Source organism: Solea senegalensis, linkage group LG17 (genome assembly GCF_019176455.1).
Source record: "Solea senegalensis isolate Sse05_10M linkage group LG17, IFAPA_SoseM_1, whole genome shotgun sequence".
NCBI lineage: Eukaryota > Metazoa > Chordata > Actinopteri > Pleuronectiformes > Soleidae > Solea > Solea senegalensis.
Window position 1 is genome coordinate 2,121,902 of NC_058037.1, and position 19,155 is coordinate 2,141,056.

General features: G+C 41.4%; 1 protein-coding gene across 1 annotated transcript in view; it reads right to left on the minus strand.

The window, feature by feature from the left end:
- Window positions 1–218: 218 nt before the first annotated feature.
- The window catches only part of LOC122784424 (gamma-aminobutyric acid receptor subunit rho-2-like), a 36,205-nt gene continuing 17,268 nt past the window's right edge, over window positions 219–19,155 (minus strand). Inside the window, exons 3-9 of the mRNA XM_044049695.1 lie at window positions 18,337–18,404; window positions 15,833–16,056; window positions 15,638–15,720; window positions 13,783–13,923; window positions 8,609–8,761; window positions 5,207–5,415; window positions 219–5,129 (exon numbers count right to left, since the gene is read on the minus strand). Of these exons, the coding sequence (XP_043905630.1) occupies window positions 4,812–5,129; window positions 5,207–5,415; window positions 8,609–8,761; window positions 13,783–13,923; window positions 15,638–15,720; window positions 15,833–16,056; window positions 18,337–18,404 (1,196 nt within the window). The 3' untranslated portion in view covers window positions 219–4,811. The remainder of the gene's footprint in view (window positions 5,130–5,206; window positions 5,416–8,608; window positions 8,762–13,782; window positions 13,924–15,637; window positions 15,721–15,832; window positions 16,057–18,336; window positions 18,405–19,155) is intronic.

A 19,155-nucleotide genomic window follows, 5' to 3' on the forward strand; every position in this document is an offset into this window, starting at 1 on the left:
AGCAAAACGCTACCTTGCGGTACCTGCTACCTCTGTCCCTAGTGAAAGGAAAAAAGTGCTGCACTTCTAGTTGAGCATTATTTTATTCATCTGAAAACTTTGTTGTTTGCAGCAGTATTTTCTTTTTTATACTGAAAAGACATAAACTGTAATTTAAGTTAATGCTGCAGTTGCACTTTTATTTAAGACATATTTTATTTATTAGAGAATTGCTGCAGTATTTTCTTTGACAGCTAAAACTGTTTAACTGTTGTGTTTAATTGTTTACTAATTAAACTTATGTTCGATTTGACAAAAAAGCAGTTTTTTCATTGTCCCCCTTAACTATGAACCGTACCGAACCGTGACTTTAGTGTTGCGTTACACCCCTATTCAGCACTTCAAAAACCAGAACTGTCCCTTTAAGACAGGTTGTGTGCGCTCATGGCTGGAGAATCAGTTCACCATGAAAAAAGATGGAGAATTCTACAAAACTACTTTAACGAGCAATAACCAGGTGTGAAATAAACAGTGCTGTGCAGGTTTGCTGTAACTTTATAACTTCATTATCTTTAACACATCTCCAGTGTTACCTGAAATTTAAAGGTGTGGTTGGTGCCATTTCCCCCGAATCCCTGTTTTTGTGTTATAACCATTAAGTTAATCACCCTCCAGTCCAGCTCTGTACTTTAAATGCACCAGCATGAAATTCATTTAAAGCTGGATTTATAATTGATGCAGGAGGTTAATGGGAATCCTGCAGTGCACCTTGTGGAGCCTTAATGATTAGCAACGTAGGATGTTAATAAGTGAGTAAAAGTTTTCATTTAAAAGTGGAACTAATTCTTTTTATTTTTTTTTAAATAAGTAAGCTGATCACCACGCACACCTTTTTTCAGCCATTTTTCCAAACAAGTGAAAACTCACTGACAAAACTATGCAGTCACGCACGGTATTCAAACAAACCAATGGAAAAATAAAATAAAATACAGCCATCAGAACCATGTTGGTGTATAAAAAAAATCTTGACTTAAGGCGGTTGAAGTCGCTTACATAACTGTTAAAGCTTTCCACATCTCAAAAACATCCTTCTCTTTATATACAAAGTACATCGTGCAGCATGCATCAAGCAGTCCTTCTGTTTTGTGCATCCTTGCCAACTCAAGGTATAATGGCACATGGATCTTTTGCTGCACTCGAAATCAATCAATCAATAAATAAATAAATATAAAAGAAAAGTGACTCGACGAATAAAGAACGCCGGCAAACGCGTGAATAAATAGACACTCTAATCGACAAGAGTGATGAAGCCCATACAGTAGCTGCATCCTGTTTGAGTCCTGCCTTTATCATCAGTAGCTTGTATTCTAGTGAATGTCAGCTGTAGAGTCACAGAGTAAATACAGGGAAGCAGCGCTGCCGTGTCACTTGAACTGAGAGGCTGTCACTGCAGTGTAGTATTTAGCTCACTTACTGCCTCGTGAGACGTTCAGTGACGTGACACCGACACTTCCAAAGGTTACAGAGACAACAGCGGCTAAATGATATGCTCTCATTATTTTGACTGATCTCGGAAACAGACAGCTCCAGAGCAGGGTGCAGTCTCTGGGGATAAGTAGGCAGGGACTGGCTGCAGAGAGACAGACTTTCACCGCGGTTCAGATCTAAGAGCCCAGCTTCAGACGGACAGACAACAAAGTTGACCCAAGCCTTAAGCCATAAAGAGAATTTGATTTGATCTTCCTTTCACCACCAATACTTGACTTGTTTTTCAGTGTGTGATCATCCAATATCGGTCAAGACTTGATTAAACCAGTAGCATTTGTTTTCAAGCTGTTGACACAACACTGCATCTCTGTATGTTTGTCCCAGAAAGTTCTATTACTTTTTTTATCTTGTCTTGTGCCCAGAAGAAATGAATCTTATGAACAGAAGATATTTAACGGAAAAGTGTCTGCATAATAAAGGTGTTTAATGTCTGCAGTTTGTTGACCACGGGCACAAGTTACATTAATGTCTGTCGAAACAGCCGTTCTCTGAAGTGAGCTTAAAGCCAGTCTGGTTTTTGCCTGTAACTCTATAGTTTTCAAAGTGCATTCGAAGACTACACCACCGTAAACACCCATCCATCCAATATCTACCACTTTATCCTCATTGTTGTAAAAACTCACTGCCGACACTCCTCCCTCCCTTCTCTCCTGACCATGTGCATTTATTTTCAACGGAGCTGGCGAACACAAGCCAGTTTTGCATGCTTCTGTGTTTTTTAATTCCCAATTTTTACTCGTGTGTGGCCCATTGCTTCCATCAACAGCAGTTTTCTCTGCTTCTTTTTCGCCAGCTCTGCCATTATGAATTCTAAAATTAAGCTGTCACTGCCTTGATCTTGTAGCTGATCCTGTCTAAGAGGTGTGTGTGTGTGTAGAGCCATGAAGTTATTTGTGTTTCTTGTGAGACCTCCTGATTCTGAGGACGCCGGGTTGGCAGCCCCCCAATCTTGCTGGTTTCCAGCTAACAGGCAGTAGGGGCAGCCATTTAACTATAACAAGCTGTTAAATTAGGCTAAACAATCCTGCATAGTAACATTGCAGCTTTACAAATTGCAATGTTTTATTGCAATTATGTAATTTGTGGAGATAATATCAGTATCAATTTAGAGGACTCGATAGGGATGGTTATTAGGGAAAATCCTCCTACTACACCGTGTCCTGAAATGTCTTTGTGCTTGAATGTATGAGGCTACATTATGCTGTAAAGGAGATTTACTTGCTTGGAAAAATATGCACCCTCCCTGATGCTAAAACATTGTGTACAATTTTCTGTAAAGGGTTGAATTTGTTTAATGATCAGATAATGATGATCTAGTGCGCACAAGATCATGTGTTGTGCACAAAAGTTGTTATCTCGTGCGTACAAGATAAATAATAAAACATTCCAGGACTTTAGGGGCTCTGTTAAGATCTATTTTAATAAAAAAAATTCTATTAGAAGATATGTTATGTTCTCTTGCGTCAGACTGCCAGAATAAATTTTTTTTTTTTGCATATCCATATTTCATCATGGTTAGTTTAGTCTGGACAGCAAAAAAAGAGACATTGAATCAGAATTTCCCTCAGAAGTGCTGGAGGTATTCACTCATCAAAACATTGAACCCCTCGCTGTGATTACAGCACAGAACACTGCAATATATACCAGTGGCAATGGTAAAAAACAACCTGGGTATGCCTATGTCATTAACAAAAGCCACCTATGCAGATAGGTTGGTAATGTCTGGAAAGCCAAATCCAATTCACTTATCACTTGCAATTAAAAATGTGGACAGTTGGGCAGAAATGATCTGCTTTGCTTGCAAAGCCTTGGAGGTCCCTCGGAGGTGGCTTCAGGAGCCCTACAAAGCTACTTATGCTGTGTTTCCATGATGGTACAGTTCAGTTTGGTAGAGTACAGTATGGTTTGGAATGGTAAAGTGGTCGACGGATGTGGGCTGTGCACGTTGTACCGGTGTGAAGAGAAGTTAACAATGACATCAAACGCAACATAACAGACAGACAGACAGACAGACAGACAGACAGACAGACTACTCGGTTTGTGACTGTTTGTCTCAACAAGACATCAAGCTTTGTATAAGAATAGATGACAGGCGTCCAAGAGAAAGACAGCCGATAAAAACATCAAAGTCTGTCAACCAATGATCTGACTGTCGTGGGAGGAGCCAGTCTAACTCCAGCCTGACCTTACTATATAGTACCATTTTACTCTGGTACTACAAGGCAAGGGTGCCAAAAAATGGAGCGTAGGGGCCTCTTATTTTGGGACTATTCCTGTGAAGGGCCAGCTATAACTTACAAGATCTTCAGTTGTGCAAAATCTTAAAGACGTTTTCCAAACACTGTTTTCTTCATCAACCACAGACTTGACTATGTGTAATATACAGTACTATAAATGATCTTTGTTGCAGTAAACCCACAGATGATTAATGGGCTACAGCTTCAGTTTCTTACAGCTGAGAGCTTAGGGCTTCTGGTCTGCAAACTCTGCTCTTGTAGAATTTGTGTTCAGCTGGTGGAGACCAAAAAAGAGAATGGGAAAAAAACAAACAGATGCAAGACAAGCTGCTTTCAAACATGCACCAAAGTCAGGAGATTCTCAGCAGTGTCCAAAAAGGGCTGGTTGTTAGAATGCAGACAACGCTGTGGACATTCTGTGGAGCTACTCCTGCCAGATCTTAAGTTTATATCTGGATAATTACTAAGTGAGCTCATACGAGAACACCTAAGGAGACACTCCAGATGACGTAGAACATGCCAGGAACCGCATTTTAGCCTGGATCCACTAGAGATTGAAAAGAATCTCCTGCTGCTCATCATACAAGAACATCATGTCCAGAGAATTAGTTTTGGACATTGTCTGGAGTTCATGCGTTCTGTTGCCAGAAACCAAATGAATCCAAGTCACTGTTGATAGCACTGTTGCCGTAGCCCTGGGTTGTGGTGGCTACCTTTTCAGTCTTTAAATTAAACTTTTTTATTTCTGTACAATATAAGTTACTCTAAGAGCAAAACTGGTGTGACTGGTCTCACCAGGTTGTCGGAATATCATTGGGATCCAGATGAGTTTATGATACAACTATTTACAGGAGCCGCAACTGTATATGTGGTCCAGTCCAGTGGTGACTCGTGCCAGAGTTGGTGAAATTCACATCCGCGAGACTGGGATGTTTTTCAGTCATGAGGCAGAAGTCGCTCCAGCACCTGAACATGCAGTATCAGTAACAGCTTTCTTTTTTCCAGTGTCAATTAAATGATTTTGCAGCGTTTTCCCCTCGCACACACTCAGCAGTACACACACCAGTAGATCAGGTTGAACAGGATGTAGGCACCAGGGAAAATCATGCGAGAGTAGGTGTCAATGGCGTGGGTGTTCTGGATTATCCGGAAGCCGCGAATCCCCTTTTTCTTGGTCCCAGCCGTGGACTCGCTGTCCAGGGAGAGGTGCACCACCATTCGTTCCTGTTTTTCCGACGCATCCTCTGCCATCATGGAGGCTCGGGTGTATCCTGCTAAGCTGTTGGTGTCCGCCTCGCTGTATGTACCGTCCAGCATCATGGTCCTGGCATGGGACATGCCACAGGTGCAGGGCAGGTTCTGTGACTACGCATGAAAAAGGAAAGAAATTGAAGTTTATGTTAAAAGAACAATTTGGAAAGGTCTGAAAAAGATCGCTCTACCTGTTCCGCTGCTTTTTCTCTGAGCTTCCTTTCTTTACCGTCCCTCACCGTGGTCAGGTAGTTGACAGCAGCATATTCAAGCACAGACAGGAAAACAAAGACAAAGCTGACCCAGAGGTAAATGTCCACAGCTTTGATGTAGGAGACTCTGGGCATGGAGGCGTTGACTCCAGTGATGATAGTTGACATAGTGAGCACCGTGGTTATACCTGAAGCACAGAGATAAATACAGCCTCATGTTAGCAGGATAGTAAAAGATGGTTATTTTGGGAGAAATTTGAGGAAGATTTGTCTATTGTTTCTCAATCTTGGTCCTGCTCCAACACACCTGATTCAAATGGTCAGCGCATCATCAAGCTCTGCAAAAGCCTGATAACGACCCATTCACTCAAATCATTCATGATTGAGAAACACTCGTCTGTGTTTGTCCATCGCAGAAATTTAGTCGTGAAATGGTAAATGGTGTGTACTCATTAAGGGATTTTTTTCCAAAACACATGCAGGAGGAGAAACGAGCGGCATATTCACAAATGCTGCGGATTCCCAAAACGCCAGCAAGTCTCAAAACGCCAGCAAGTCCCAAAACGCCAGCAAGTCCCAAAACGCCAGCAAGTCCCAAAACGTCAGCAAGTCCTAAGTCCCAAAACGCCAGCAAGCAAGTCCCAAAACGCCAGCAGGTCTTAAACGCCCAAGTCCCAAAACGCCAGCAAGTCCTAAAACACCGCTAAGTCCCAAAACGCCAGCAAGTCCCAGAACACCTGTAAGTCCCAAAACGCCAGCAAGTCCTAAAACACCTGTAAGTCCCAAAACGCCAGCAGGTAAAACGCCAGCAAGTCCCAAAACGCCAGCAAGTCCTAAACACCTGTAAGTCCCAAAACGCCAGCAGGTCTTAAAACGCCAGCAAGTCCCAACAACCTAGCCCAAGCCAGCAAGTCCTAAAACACCGTTAAGACCCAACACGCCAGCAAGTCCTAAAACAACGATAAGTCCAAAAACGCCAGCACACCCATTCTCTCACACACACATGCACTGTATATACAGCACATCAACAGTATACACAGAGTTTATTCTGTCACTCATCTTTCATACCCATTCACATGCTGCTCAGCACAGCGGTCAGGTGCATCTTGGGAGTAATCGTCTTGCCCATCATGACACATCGACATACAGGCAGGCACAGTTGGAGATCAAATCCCCGACCCTCTATGTGGAAGACGACTCACTCTACCATTAATCCCGCATGTTGGGATGTGAAGGACAAAGGGCACAAAAAAAGCATCTTTTGAGGTGTGTAAATATCTCCATTATTAACAACGAGATACTAAGATAACTAAGATGGCAAGATTCATACATTTGTTAAATCTGCCCCAAAAACTTTGATTGAAAATTGATGATTGAAAAATGAAGTTAATTGTAAATTGAATGGCCTTGAACCTAAAGAAGGCAACACAATCTTTTGGTGAACTGATCAATAATTTCATAATTCCCTTTTTAGCATAATCAAGTGATCTGAGAGAGAATGACTTCTCATCTCAGAAACCTTGACCAATCAAAGCAGTTCAGAGAGATAGACACGATGCATCGAAGTGCATCGAAGAAAGTCACAATAAACTCAATAAAACAGGTGTCAACATCGTCAGAGAGTTTCAGAGATTGCGTCCGTCACATGACACAACTACTCATGTGATGTGTAGTTTAGGAAAGGAAGCAATTCACCAGAGTGTTACCCATTTAACGCCCTGCCTACTGCAGCTTTAAGTTGTTCATATGTGAATTTGTTTATTACATCTCAATTTATTCTAATGCACTTTATCGTGGACATCAACACTATTTCACTCACTGTTTTTCTTTACACTTAACCAACCGTGATAGTTGTTTAATGTGCTTGATAAATACATTTAATTTGACGATGTTCCAGTTCAAACTATATAAATATACACAGTTTGCTAAGTGTCGGGCTGCATTTTTCTGGACCACTGAAGCCGCAGTATGCTGAGAAAAATTTAAAAAGCATGTAAGTAGTGCAGCAAAGCTCCACACTGAATACTTGGTATGAGCAGGGATGTTTCAGGGGACTTTGGGGGACGCAGGGAAAAGGCAGCCTGCCCCCCTACACCAACTCACAATCTCTTTGTTGTTGTTCTTTTATTTTATTTATGTATGTTTGCTGCTACACGCCAAGCCTTTGGCAGCCCTTAAATATTTCCTTCCCCTCCTCCTCTTGTCTTTGCTCCACCATAACACTATGAATTTATAAAGCTGTCACACTCAGCTCGAGGCATCCTTCAAGTGTTTCCATGGTGTCAGTGCAGTCGTCTGTACAAAGCCATTCACAAACTTCAAATGGGATATACGTACAAATATGTGACTGTCTCACCGTCTGCAACAGGGAGGAGATGGATAGAGACGCTCCATGCTGGGTCCACTTCTTTTCTCCATATATATCCTGACGATATATCATCTGTATCTGTGCAGCACTTTGGTCAACTAAGGTTGCTTTTAAATGAACTTTACTTAGTTACTCTACAGCAGCAGCAGCAGATAATTTACTATATTCTCTATACTCTTCCTGCTTTACATAAACTAGCGTGACAATTTCTACGAGCTGCATAACAGTGTGTGTGTGTCATGACCCCATGAATTCTTTACCTTAGGTTTTTAGTTCTGTGTCTGCTTCCGTTTTGTTTCCTCTTACGTGTACCTTGTCAAATGTTGCTTCCTGTCCTGTCTTCCCTTTTGATTGTGTGTGTTTCTCCTGTGTCTGATTATCCCTGCCTCCCTGTGTGTTCAGTCTTTGTGCACCAGTGTCTTGGTTGGTTCATTTATTTGTTTCAGTTCAGTTTGTTGCTGTAGTTTTTCCATGGCTTGTTACTGGACACTTCTACTCCCTGTGTCTCGAGCTACTTCTGTTTTGTGCCTTCTGTAATTTTGATTTATTAGACTAATTTTGTTTATTTTTTCCCTTTAAATCGGCATTTGGTTCCTCATCTTTGTTCAAACGTGATTATGAATGAGTCTGCAGCGTGTATGTTAAAATTTAAATAGAATAAATTGGCTGTACCATTGTTTTCTGCAAAGCCGAGTTTAAAGACGTTTTTATTAATCTTCGATGACACATCAGGGTCATTTTATGACTTAATATAATACATTTCTTACACATAGCCCCTTTAAGGGAGTTAAAAAAATGCTGTTTCTGTGGATTATTATAATCAGCCGTTCTCAGGGGCCCTCTCAGGTCGGGGCCCGAGGCAGATGCATGCGTAGGTCTCCTTTGTATTGAGATATTATAATGCAAATAAATACACTTAGATGCTAACTGTGTGTAAGTACAGAGCTGGGAACACAACATAAAAGCTGAATGTTGAACTATCCTTAAATGTAATGATTTTTTATGGAGTTTACCTAACGAGACTCTGGCAGGAACGGCCCTGCGGTCGATCCAGAAGGACACCCAGGACAGCATGACCATGAGAGTGGCGGGAAAGTAGGTCTGCAGCAGGAAGAAGAAGATGTGCCGCCGCAGGGTGAAGTTGATGTACAGACGGTTGTACCAGCCTGAGCGTCAGAGACGAAGAGAAACAAGAAGGACATTTGGGGTAAAATCTGTTTATATTATATCATATTGTGCATGCTAACAAATAAACAAACAGTAAGTGTCACTTTGCTTGTCTGTGCCCTCTCCAGACTTTCATTAACTGTCCTGTCCTAGAGTTAATGTCTCCTTGTCCCCACATTGTCCTGTCAGTGTTCCGTCTTTTGTGTTTTCGGTAAAAAAAAAACAAAAATAAAACATCTGCTCGGGGATGATCCCAATCTTGAGGGCATGAAAATAAACAAAGGCAAGCAAGTAAACAAAACAGCAGCTGAATGAAAAAGAAGTCATTGTGCTGAATACAAATGACTATGACAGAAAAACACTACAAGGTAGAAAATGGTAGGAAAACAATGGGAGGGAAATATGAGCAGTATATTAAAATCACCCAGACGAGTGTGTGTTTTTTTTAAACAGCAGTCGTCCAATATAGAAGAGTTTTTCTCTTCTATATGCAGCATTCATCCTACAGCTTCAATAAAACCACAGGATAAGGCCCCAAACTGTTTGACTGTTTTCTTGACTATTACCATCAGTGAAGTCTGTGATTCACACCGTGATTTTGGAAACTGACTCTGACTTCAAATGTGATTAGTGTGGACTGAAACTGTGTGTAACATCATCATAATCAATTCTCAGCGTGCAAGACGTGCACCTGTGGATCACAGGTTCATAGGTCATCAGGGAAGTGGGTTTGCTTTAGTGCCGCTGCTATTTCTCGCCAACATCTTTGTTGTGGTCGTCCCTTGAGGAAACGTCAAAGAGGTCGGGGTATTTTTTGTCAAAGTTTAACTGAAACGTTCTTCGGTGTCACTAAACCTTTGCCATGTTGGAAAAGTCCAAGTTCTGACTAGAAATGGAATGCAGCATTACCGTAGAACCCAAGGTTTTGTTGGTGTTTGTATGAGGCGTGGTCAGGTGCACTGTTTCTCTATTGATGCACCACTGACCAACAAAAACACATTTATACTATTTTAAAGACACTTAGGACATTTTATTCTAGCAGTATTCCACCAACACGCTCTCATGCGAGAGCGTCACATACAGCCGCGCTCTGTCTTATAGACGCACGAGGTATCCTCCCACATCTGAAGGAGGTTTTCAGTTGATTCCACTGGAGGTAAAATGAAAAGAGACTGTGGTTAGGGCTGGGGGCCAGGATAGGGGTTAAGGTAAGGGCAAAGAGGACAGAGGATAAATAGTAGATATTGACTGCTGACTCACACACTGATGTGAGCGTCTGAATGTGCTGCCTGGTGCGTCACTTTCAGAAGCAGAGCGACACCTTGTGCGTCTGTAAGGTGACGCTGAGGGACAGAGACAGAGCGGCGCGATCTGATGCTGTTGGAATGAGAGCGAGCTGTAAAGATGCAGCAGGAACAAGCGTTCCTGTCAAACCGTGCATGTAATATTACGGCTTCATATTTTTACATGCAGGGATTGTTTTGTTAACACCAGCTACTGAAGAAGTTATCAGCACACACAAAACAATTCTCTTTCAGCTTTTACGATCTTTATCCATCCATTCTTCCATCTATTATCTATAGTGCTTCCCTCTGAGGGTAGCAGCCGCTGCGGGCCAACTCCCAAAAACACACGGCATGTTTAATTCTACCACTAAACCATTTGAGACAGCAATTGCAGCTGCCCTTCAGCTTGACGAGGGTCCAGATAAAAAATCCTTTCTTGGTTAAGAAATGTAAAACTTTTCAGTGTCTGGGTTGTTTGAAAAAACCCAAACACATTTATTTAAGATACACGGGCACAAATAAAGGCCAAGCCATCGCTGCTGTGAACCAGTCCATTAATCCTCTGTGTGACTGTTAGCACTGCCTGCACCACAAAGGCAGATTATTTACTACATTAATATTTGCTATGTTGCACATTCAAGCTGCTGCACTGCATATCATTTTAGTTTGTAATGATATTAATGTTTCTTTTATTATTAAATGCATAGCCTCTTATGATTTCACACATAGGCAGTGAATACCTGCGTGAATGTGAATGAAAAGAAACACAATCACTTTATATGAAATGAAAAAAACCCAAAAACAACCAGGAAGAGCAGTTAGTCAAGGCTGCTTTTAGTGCAGAGTGACTATAGGCACATCGACTCGGTGCTTGAAAACTAACAAATCAATGATGCTGTCAGGGGTAGCATTGAGTCGGGGTTTTTTTTCATTCCAACCCAGCTGTGAATCACACAGTCTGTTTGGCTGCTAATCAAAGACCTGCTCCGTGTTTTTCCTTCAGTCCGTGATGCGTCTGCGTGTCTGTAGCCACAGCAAAGCCTTTTCAGTATTTAACAAAGTGAAAGTCGAGAAGTCGGTGGAAGCTGTAACCTTTCCAAAAGTCAGCGACTGACCTGGTTTTTCTTGATAGTGGAAAAAACAAGACCTGGTATTAACATCTGACCTCAGAGGTCTGCTCGCATGCTGTCGGGCCTAGAGGTACAAACGTGGTTGGTATGTCTGCCTCGTCACCCGCTGACATGAGGTAACCTCTCACTGAGAGGAAACTAAGGCCATTCAATGGACTCACCAGAGCAACACACATGGGACTCAAGGAGTTAGCAACAACAAGTGCGTCACACTACGGTTTTTACTCATACCCGTTCAGGTGCCTTTAAATGGGAATTCTGGTAGTGAGACCTATGTTAATAAATGTGGGTGTGTATGTGAATAGTACTTAAATGGTAATAGTACAAATGTAGACAGGGGGACAACAGCACCAGTTATCTCCATAAAAAGTGACTGGGGTTGTTATTGTTAACTGAGTCTGGCAACATTACCAGCATCTCACTCTCCTCTCACAGCATTCATGCACACATTCACATATTGGTCGGGACTATCTGGCTTTCTCCAAAATACTGGGACATGTCCCCACCGAATACTGTGAGAAGAGAGCGAGAGAGAGAGGGATTTTACAGAAACAGAGCTGCGAGTCACAGAGGAGAGAAGTGCTGACAGCACAGCGGCACAGTGTCCTCACCAGTCTTGCAAACAGACCTACATCCTTGGTAATGTTGCCAGACTCTTACAATGACAATCCGAGCCATTTATTGGCGAAAACAAGCACTTTTTATGGAGATAACTGCTGTAAGATTACACAGCAGCCATTGCCACCTGTCTCGGCTGCAGTCCGAGGTGATCATATGGACCAAATATGAACGTTTTTGTAAGTATTATTCACATACACACCTGCATTCATAGGGCCCAGGTTGAAAAACATTTACTCTGCACCACAGCAACAGCGTGCTGAACATAGTGGGACCGATTCCACGCGCCAATTCTGCAACAGATTTGTGCAAAATTGCTCTTTGCTACCAAACTTTTTTGCCCTTTTCACTACAGAGTACATCATTTGTATGACACCACAGTACACATCAATTCATCTATCCATTGTCTACTGCTTTCCCCTCTACTGGCCATGAGCATTTGCTGGTGAACACAAGCCGTGGAGTCATGTTCATGTCGGTCAGCATCTGTTTTGCACACTTCTGTGTTTTTTTTGGGAAAAGCCAGTCTGTTGTTTACTCGTGTGGCCCTCTGCCTTGATCTTACAGCCAGTGCTTGGCTCGGGCTCGGGGGTGTGTGCATGGTGCCAAGAAGCAATTTGTGTTTCTCACAAGACCTCCTGATTCTGAGGACTCCCGGTTGGGCGGCCCTGATCTTGCAAGGCTGGCCTTCTGCTAACAGACAGTAGGGGGAGTGGAGACAGCCCCCAATCTCCCTGCAACAATACATTTAACCATGACAATGACTCTGAAGCTGTCAAATTGGAGCAGAAATCCTGCATAGTTCTGTTTTGAAGAACACTGCGGTGTCAAAGTCGGTGCTGCACACACTGGTGCTCTTAGTAAGTATGGAAGCAAAAGCTGGAATGAAAGACATCTGCCGCCATGTTGGATGTGCACAAAATCTTGCTTCTTATGGTCATTTAGCCTTTATGTAAAAACCTGTGTGCAGATTGGTTCCCTTTTATGGGAGATTGTGTCTGCAGAGCAAAATCAAACCACTCACAGGCTGGCCTGGGTTCACCCAGGCTAACAATCAACAGACAGAAAGATCGAAAGTAACACATTAAAAGTTGTAATATATTTCAACTCATCCTCTGGTCATTCTTGTATAATGCGATGGTCAAGACTCTCTCTACAACAGGAGAGCATTAGTCCTGGGCAGATAACAACACATTTAGAGCTAATTAATACTTTGGCTGACTGTATAATTAAAAACTTTTGCCTGTTTAGCGTGGTGGCAGACCTGAGAAAAGTTCAATTCAAATAGCACCGGGAGACACATCTTACACTTGTGTACTGAGTCACAAATACACACATATTTGAGGAAGAGAGGGCAGAGAAGATGAAGGCGCTGATACTCTCGCAGGAAGTCACTGGACTGAGAGAAATTACATTTACGTGGGCATCACAGTGCATGTCTCAAAGACAGGAAACTGCAGTTGTTTGCATTAACTGTGAGTAAAACAGAAGCACTCCACCATAATTATAATTCTAATTATAATAGAAGCACATCTGCATATATTAAATGGCCTTGACGGCTCTTTAGTTTGTCCTGGCTTTAGTTTTTCTCTTTATGCATCTATAATAAGTGCATATAGTGAAGTTCCCTCTGTACTCCCTGGGAGAGAATATATACAATTAAAGATGAAGCTATTCAGCATATAATAACTGAATTTAAATGTGCTTCCTTTGCGTTAATATGACACTATTTCTGTGATTTTACGTTTAAAACCAAATTATTTCCTTAATCACAGCACATCCTGTGAATAATGAATCTTTTTATAAAGAAGACAAATGCCATCGTGCAATACGAGGACATACTTTGGTTAATAAGAATGATCTGCATTTGTAAGTGTGACGTTAAAGAGTATTAACATTAGGGTCCTTTTTCTTTACATCAATTAATAGACAGAACAACACAAAACTGTCACACACCACAAATAAGCAAAAGCTCAACTCCGCTACCTGTGCTGCTGTAGAAAGCCAGTCGAGAGGTAGTGTGAAACTTCTGGATGAGGAACTGCGACAGAGAAATCTTATCGTCGGTGCTCAGAGACTCGTCGCCACTTTTCCAGTACAGCATCAGGTCCTCGTCTGTGTAAGCATCTGACGGACAGAGAGCACAGTACATTTTTAGCATCGCTGCGACGGTTAAAACAGACCGAGATGAGAAAATGCTGAGAATTCAGACTTTGTGCATCCAGTGAGGGACACGTGCTGATAATGGAACATGACTATGAAGAGCGTTACTGTGAGGGGAACTCAGCACGTCCTGCGGTTGCTTCAAAAGTAATATATATAAAAATGAAATGAGGTGCCGACAGGTGCAGTGGAGGACAGTGTCCATTCATTTGGCAATTACTCAACAGTGATGGCAAAGCACCAAACAATGAGGCAACTGAAAATGATTGATTGATCAGTCATCCATTCATTCATTTTCTTTATCCTGCAAATGAGGATCGCAAGGGCTGGAACGATGAACAACAAGCCATCCAGAATGTCCACGTGGGCTCCATAAGGGTTATACCATATGCAACCTGCAAAGTTTGCCCACTTGTGCCTTATGGTTTCAGTAAAACCGGTGGAGCCACCATGGAAACCATGAACAAACCCACTTGGGACCCATGTCAGCCCGAATATAACCCTTATGGAGCCCACATGGATATGCTGGCTGGGTTCACTCTCACACTCACACTAACAGTCAATTCACAGTGTCCAATTCTAATCTGTGTGTAGTTGGAAGATGGGAGGGAGCTGGAGAACCTGGACAGAACCCACGCACACACGAGGAGTAACATGTAAACTCCACACAGAAACTTTCTCTGTCACTTCCACACCTTGTCCTTTGCTGGTTAATGCATGTTGGTGGAGCAACTCGTCTTTGTTTGTGAGCTAAGGTTCCACTTTTGAACACGAAACGCATGCTCTGGCTAGTTTGTCCATGCGGGCTACTGTAGAAACACGTTACAGCAGCCTCCGTAATGCAAGGCCCTTGCCTGAATTACTGTATGTATAAAAGAGTTTGTCGAAGGCTACAAAAACAATATTTATTTTTAGGTGTTTAAAAGACAAACATACGTATGGGAAATAAACCATGCAAAATCTTACATATGCACCTTTAAAGAAGAGCAATGAGTATGTACAGTATTAACTGCATGATGCTGTACTCACGGTAGTGGTGCGGTAGAAATGGTACAGTATAAACCACTGCGGCCCACTGGTGGGCCTTGGAGGTATTGCAGTAGAGGGATATAAAAATTCCTCCATTTAATTCATTAAAACATACAATAAATTAATTTTCTTAGAGAGAGAAAGAACTTAAAAGATGTCAGAATATGTCTCATTTTGTTATTCACATTATAACACAGTTATGGCCAAAAATGGTCGTCCAAAGTTTGGAAAGCTGTGGTGAATACTGTACTCTATTTACAGGATCACACAGAGGGAATTATGACTAAATGAAACAGTACCACTAAATAAACATATTGGAAAGACAGTAGTACTGTTAATGTAAAGCTGTTTCAATTAAAGCCCTGCTGTTCTCTACAGTCATGGTCAATAAAGCAAATGCATAAGAATATCGAGCATCCAGGGGGGGGTCATTAGTAAATAGAGAAATACTCTCTGATGTGATAATATGGAGCAATAACATCCCCTGTTGTTATGCACCAACATCTTACTGATGAATCACAGCTGAATGTGTGTGTGTGTGTGTGTGTGTGTGTGTGTGATGCTGCTTGAGGCAACATGCTGCTAAAATGCCGCAGTCCATCGATAGTTGGGAGTTAAATATAATAGACTTTTGTATGCAAATACTTACAGCTCTCCAGCTCCAGGGTGCATGTCTGCGAGTCCAAGGGGAAACGACTGAAATCCATGTTGCATGCAGCAGTAACTGTAACCCTGGGGAATTAAAGCAGAATTTAATTAGCATATGCCACACCAGGGCTTGCAGAGTCCCATTTGGCTTGTGGGTGGAATAAAAAACACCCTGTGGGTAATTTCCTGTCCTCACCTCAGGCTGTATAGGACATGGCCATCAGGGAAGACCCGCAGCATGATGTTGTCAGTCGTAGTGTCGTGGATGAATGACCTTTTGGAGTGGACGAAAAACACGTCGGGTACCCAGATTTTCTTCACCAGCCGCCCGTCAAAGGTCATGCTCTTGTTGGTGGTGCTCGGGAAGGCCAGCCTCTCATCCTTCCAGTAGTGCCTCAGATAGAGCGTCATGGTGAAGTCCTGGAGAGGAGTTGGGGGGAGGGAGGGTGATGCCTGGATTAAGTCTCAATACAGTTTCTCTACTCACTGAATCTGGTGTATTACATTCCTCTGGGATTACACCACTGTGGCCAGTAGCTGTTGGATTATATGGATTGTTTATGACTAAACATTCGTGGTCGACAGAAATGCTGAACATATGTCAGCTACAGCTTCCACTGGTCTTAGATTATTCTTGTCTTCACGCCTCTTTCCTCCGTGTTGCTATGCAGGCCGGAGTGTGTGCATTTCAGCCGACCACAGGAGATCATCCTCTATCCTGCTCTCTTCGTGGCATTACATAAGACCAGATCAGTTTTGAATAATGGCTGCAGTGACACATTGTACTCTTGGCACTCACCATCAAAGTCCATTTCATGTTACATAAGATGAGTTTAGGGGGAATTTATGAATCCCTCAGGTTAACAATAACTGTTATGCATTAGAAATGTTCTAATTAAACAACATGGTTTACCACGGCTACAAGATTATGGTGGCTAATACTAGAAAACCTCTGCTGTCACCTCACTAATTTACATTTATACTTGCTCCTCCTACTCTTAGTTTTTACATTTCTTGATTATATCAAATAACACAAACTTTATGCTACATCCACACTTTACTGGTATCTAATTTAACTGATGCATTTATTGATAAGTGGCTCATAAATCTATGGCTTTCTCTCTATTTGAGCTACATTTTGACATTTATGATCCCACATTACGATCACTGCAATAGGGCCTTTGCCCTACAAGGCTGCAGCTCTAGTACCGACTGAGCTATCTATGATGCTATGATGTTCAGCAAAAGCCTTCATATTTTGTAGTTCAATCATTTTGAAATGCATTGGTCAAGTGGTTCAACTCCTACTTTCTCTGAGAGTTATGTTAGCTCCAGTCAATTGTGAGGTACCTCAGGGTTCCATTTGGGGCCCGTTTTAATTGTCTTGATTTAAACAGAGACATTAGATTCATATATTGTATCTTTAGGTGTGTTTTTCGACAAACGGTTGCCTGGGCAAATCTTTAAATAGTTAAGCTAAGTATGTCTCAGAACATTGGTCTGGAGAGTTTTCATAAAAACAAAATATGACCAACAACGTTAATTATTCCTAAGAAGGCTAAATTGGACTCGCAGCTACAACAGCTAATAAACAAATGCACATCTCTTATAACATTTTCTGTTATAATTCATTATTTTTCCTGCTCACTTAAAATCAAATCCTCAACTCAGCAGCCTTAGGACTTGGGGCAAATAGTCACAGATGGGTAATCAGGATAGAAAGTACAGAAGCAGACTAATACTTAGGTTTCTTCGGAGAACTTGTTTGCCATAAACCATAAACTATACTTTAATGTATCCTTTAAAATTCACTTTTTTTGCAATAGATTGTTTTCTGTTGAACTTTTTGGCGTCCCGAGGCTTTGTGAAATGATATAATGTCATTAAAAGCATCTGTCAGCACCAATCACCCCCCTCCCTCCGTCCTCTGTTCCAAATCAAATAAAGACACAACCCCCGGGATCCAATTGAAATATAATCCTTGGTCGTCCTTGCAAACAGGAGCTTATACAACATCAGGATGACAGTTTGGGATTCAATTTATGGTTCCTGAGCAGAGGGTTGATTTAATAACATTAGTCAACATTAATTTAAGCTGACTTTGGGCAAAATAAACAGTTCCTACCATCACGCTTCCATTATTTAATTGTGATTATTCAACTGAAAACAGTTTAATGGCTATAAATAAAAGGACATGATTGTCTCATTTCAAATCCAGGCTCATCCACATGCCGATGGCAAAGATGTATATCATTTATTTATTAGACTATGTTTGGGCTCTAAGCTGGAGTGTTTCATTAAAAAATCACTGTTACCACAGTCATATTCACTATCAACCTTCTTTATCTAGCAAAGGCTTCTCTCACACGTTGAATCATTTTGTTGAAGTCATAACAATCCACAGCTGCAAATTGAATATAGCATTATTAATGGCATTATGTATTGATGTTGTACCATAATCTATTTTTCTTCTTGCCTTCGCCTTCAATCTTGACGGAAGACTGATTTAGAGACAGAATAATCCCAGTAATTCCATTTCCCCTCTTGGACCGAATCCATTGTAATTACCGTTATTTCCAATGTCTGCTTCAAATTTCAGTTCTTACTGCGGGATGATTGCAGTTCCTTGTAATCCACATATACCTATAACCTTACCACATGTGTAACGTGTGGCATATATAACATGCTCAAGCCGCTTACCATGTCGACCTCAGATATGCTGTCCAAGCTCTCCACCTGAACATCCACTCCGACAGGGACAGCAGGACCTGCAGATTTATAGCAGCAAAAAAGATTAAAGTTTGCATTTGTGCCATTCACTGGTTTAATATTTGCCGTTTGGACATGTAGTACGATTTCAGCACACACTGCAAAGATGGAACACATATTTAAAGACAAATTAGAGCCTAAACTATACACAATATACCAAATACCAGACATTCACAGCAGGTTAGTGTTTTTTAATAGTATATTACCGTAATCTGACTGCTATTTGTAACTTCACTGTTACATAATGTGTCATTTAGCAGTATCTTCATACAGTTTTTACTGTACATTAGCATTATTTTTCTCTGTAGAAATACTGGATTAGACTGTATAAAATCACAATCACTTTGGTGGAGTTCCATATGTGTTTGATAGACACATATTTTAAATTTACAATAAAACACCACTGACTGACATCAGAACATTAGAAGTGAGAATACAAATGTTGTCAGAGTAGAGAAAGGTAAACTTAGGTAAACTTAGGTACCACAGAGGACGAAGCTTTCCAATTGGAGATATTCAGTTTATCCCGCATTGCCACAATTGACAATATTGTTCATAAATATTGGTTCCTCTGACCCACAGTTGCCCCAAATTCATAAAAACCTCCTGACATGTTGTTATCTTCATTCTAAATCCATTGAGCAGTTTACAGCAGGTTTATATATGAACATATATGAAAAATGAGGAGAAAAAAGAGGAGAAAACGGAAATATAATCATGTAGAATCTGGGCTATGAGATAAAAACAGAC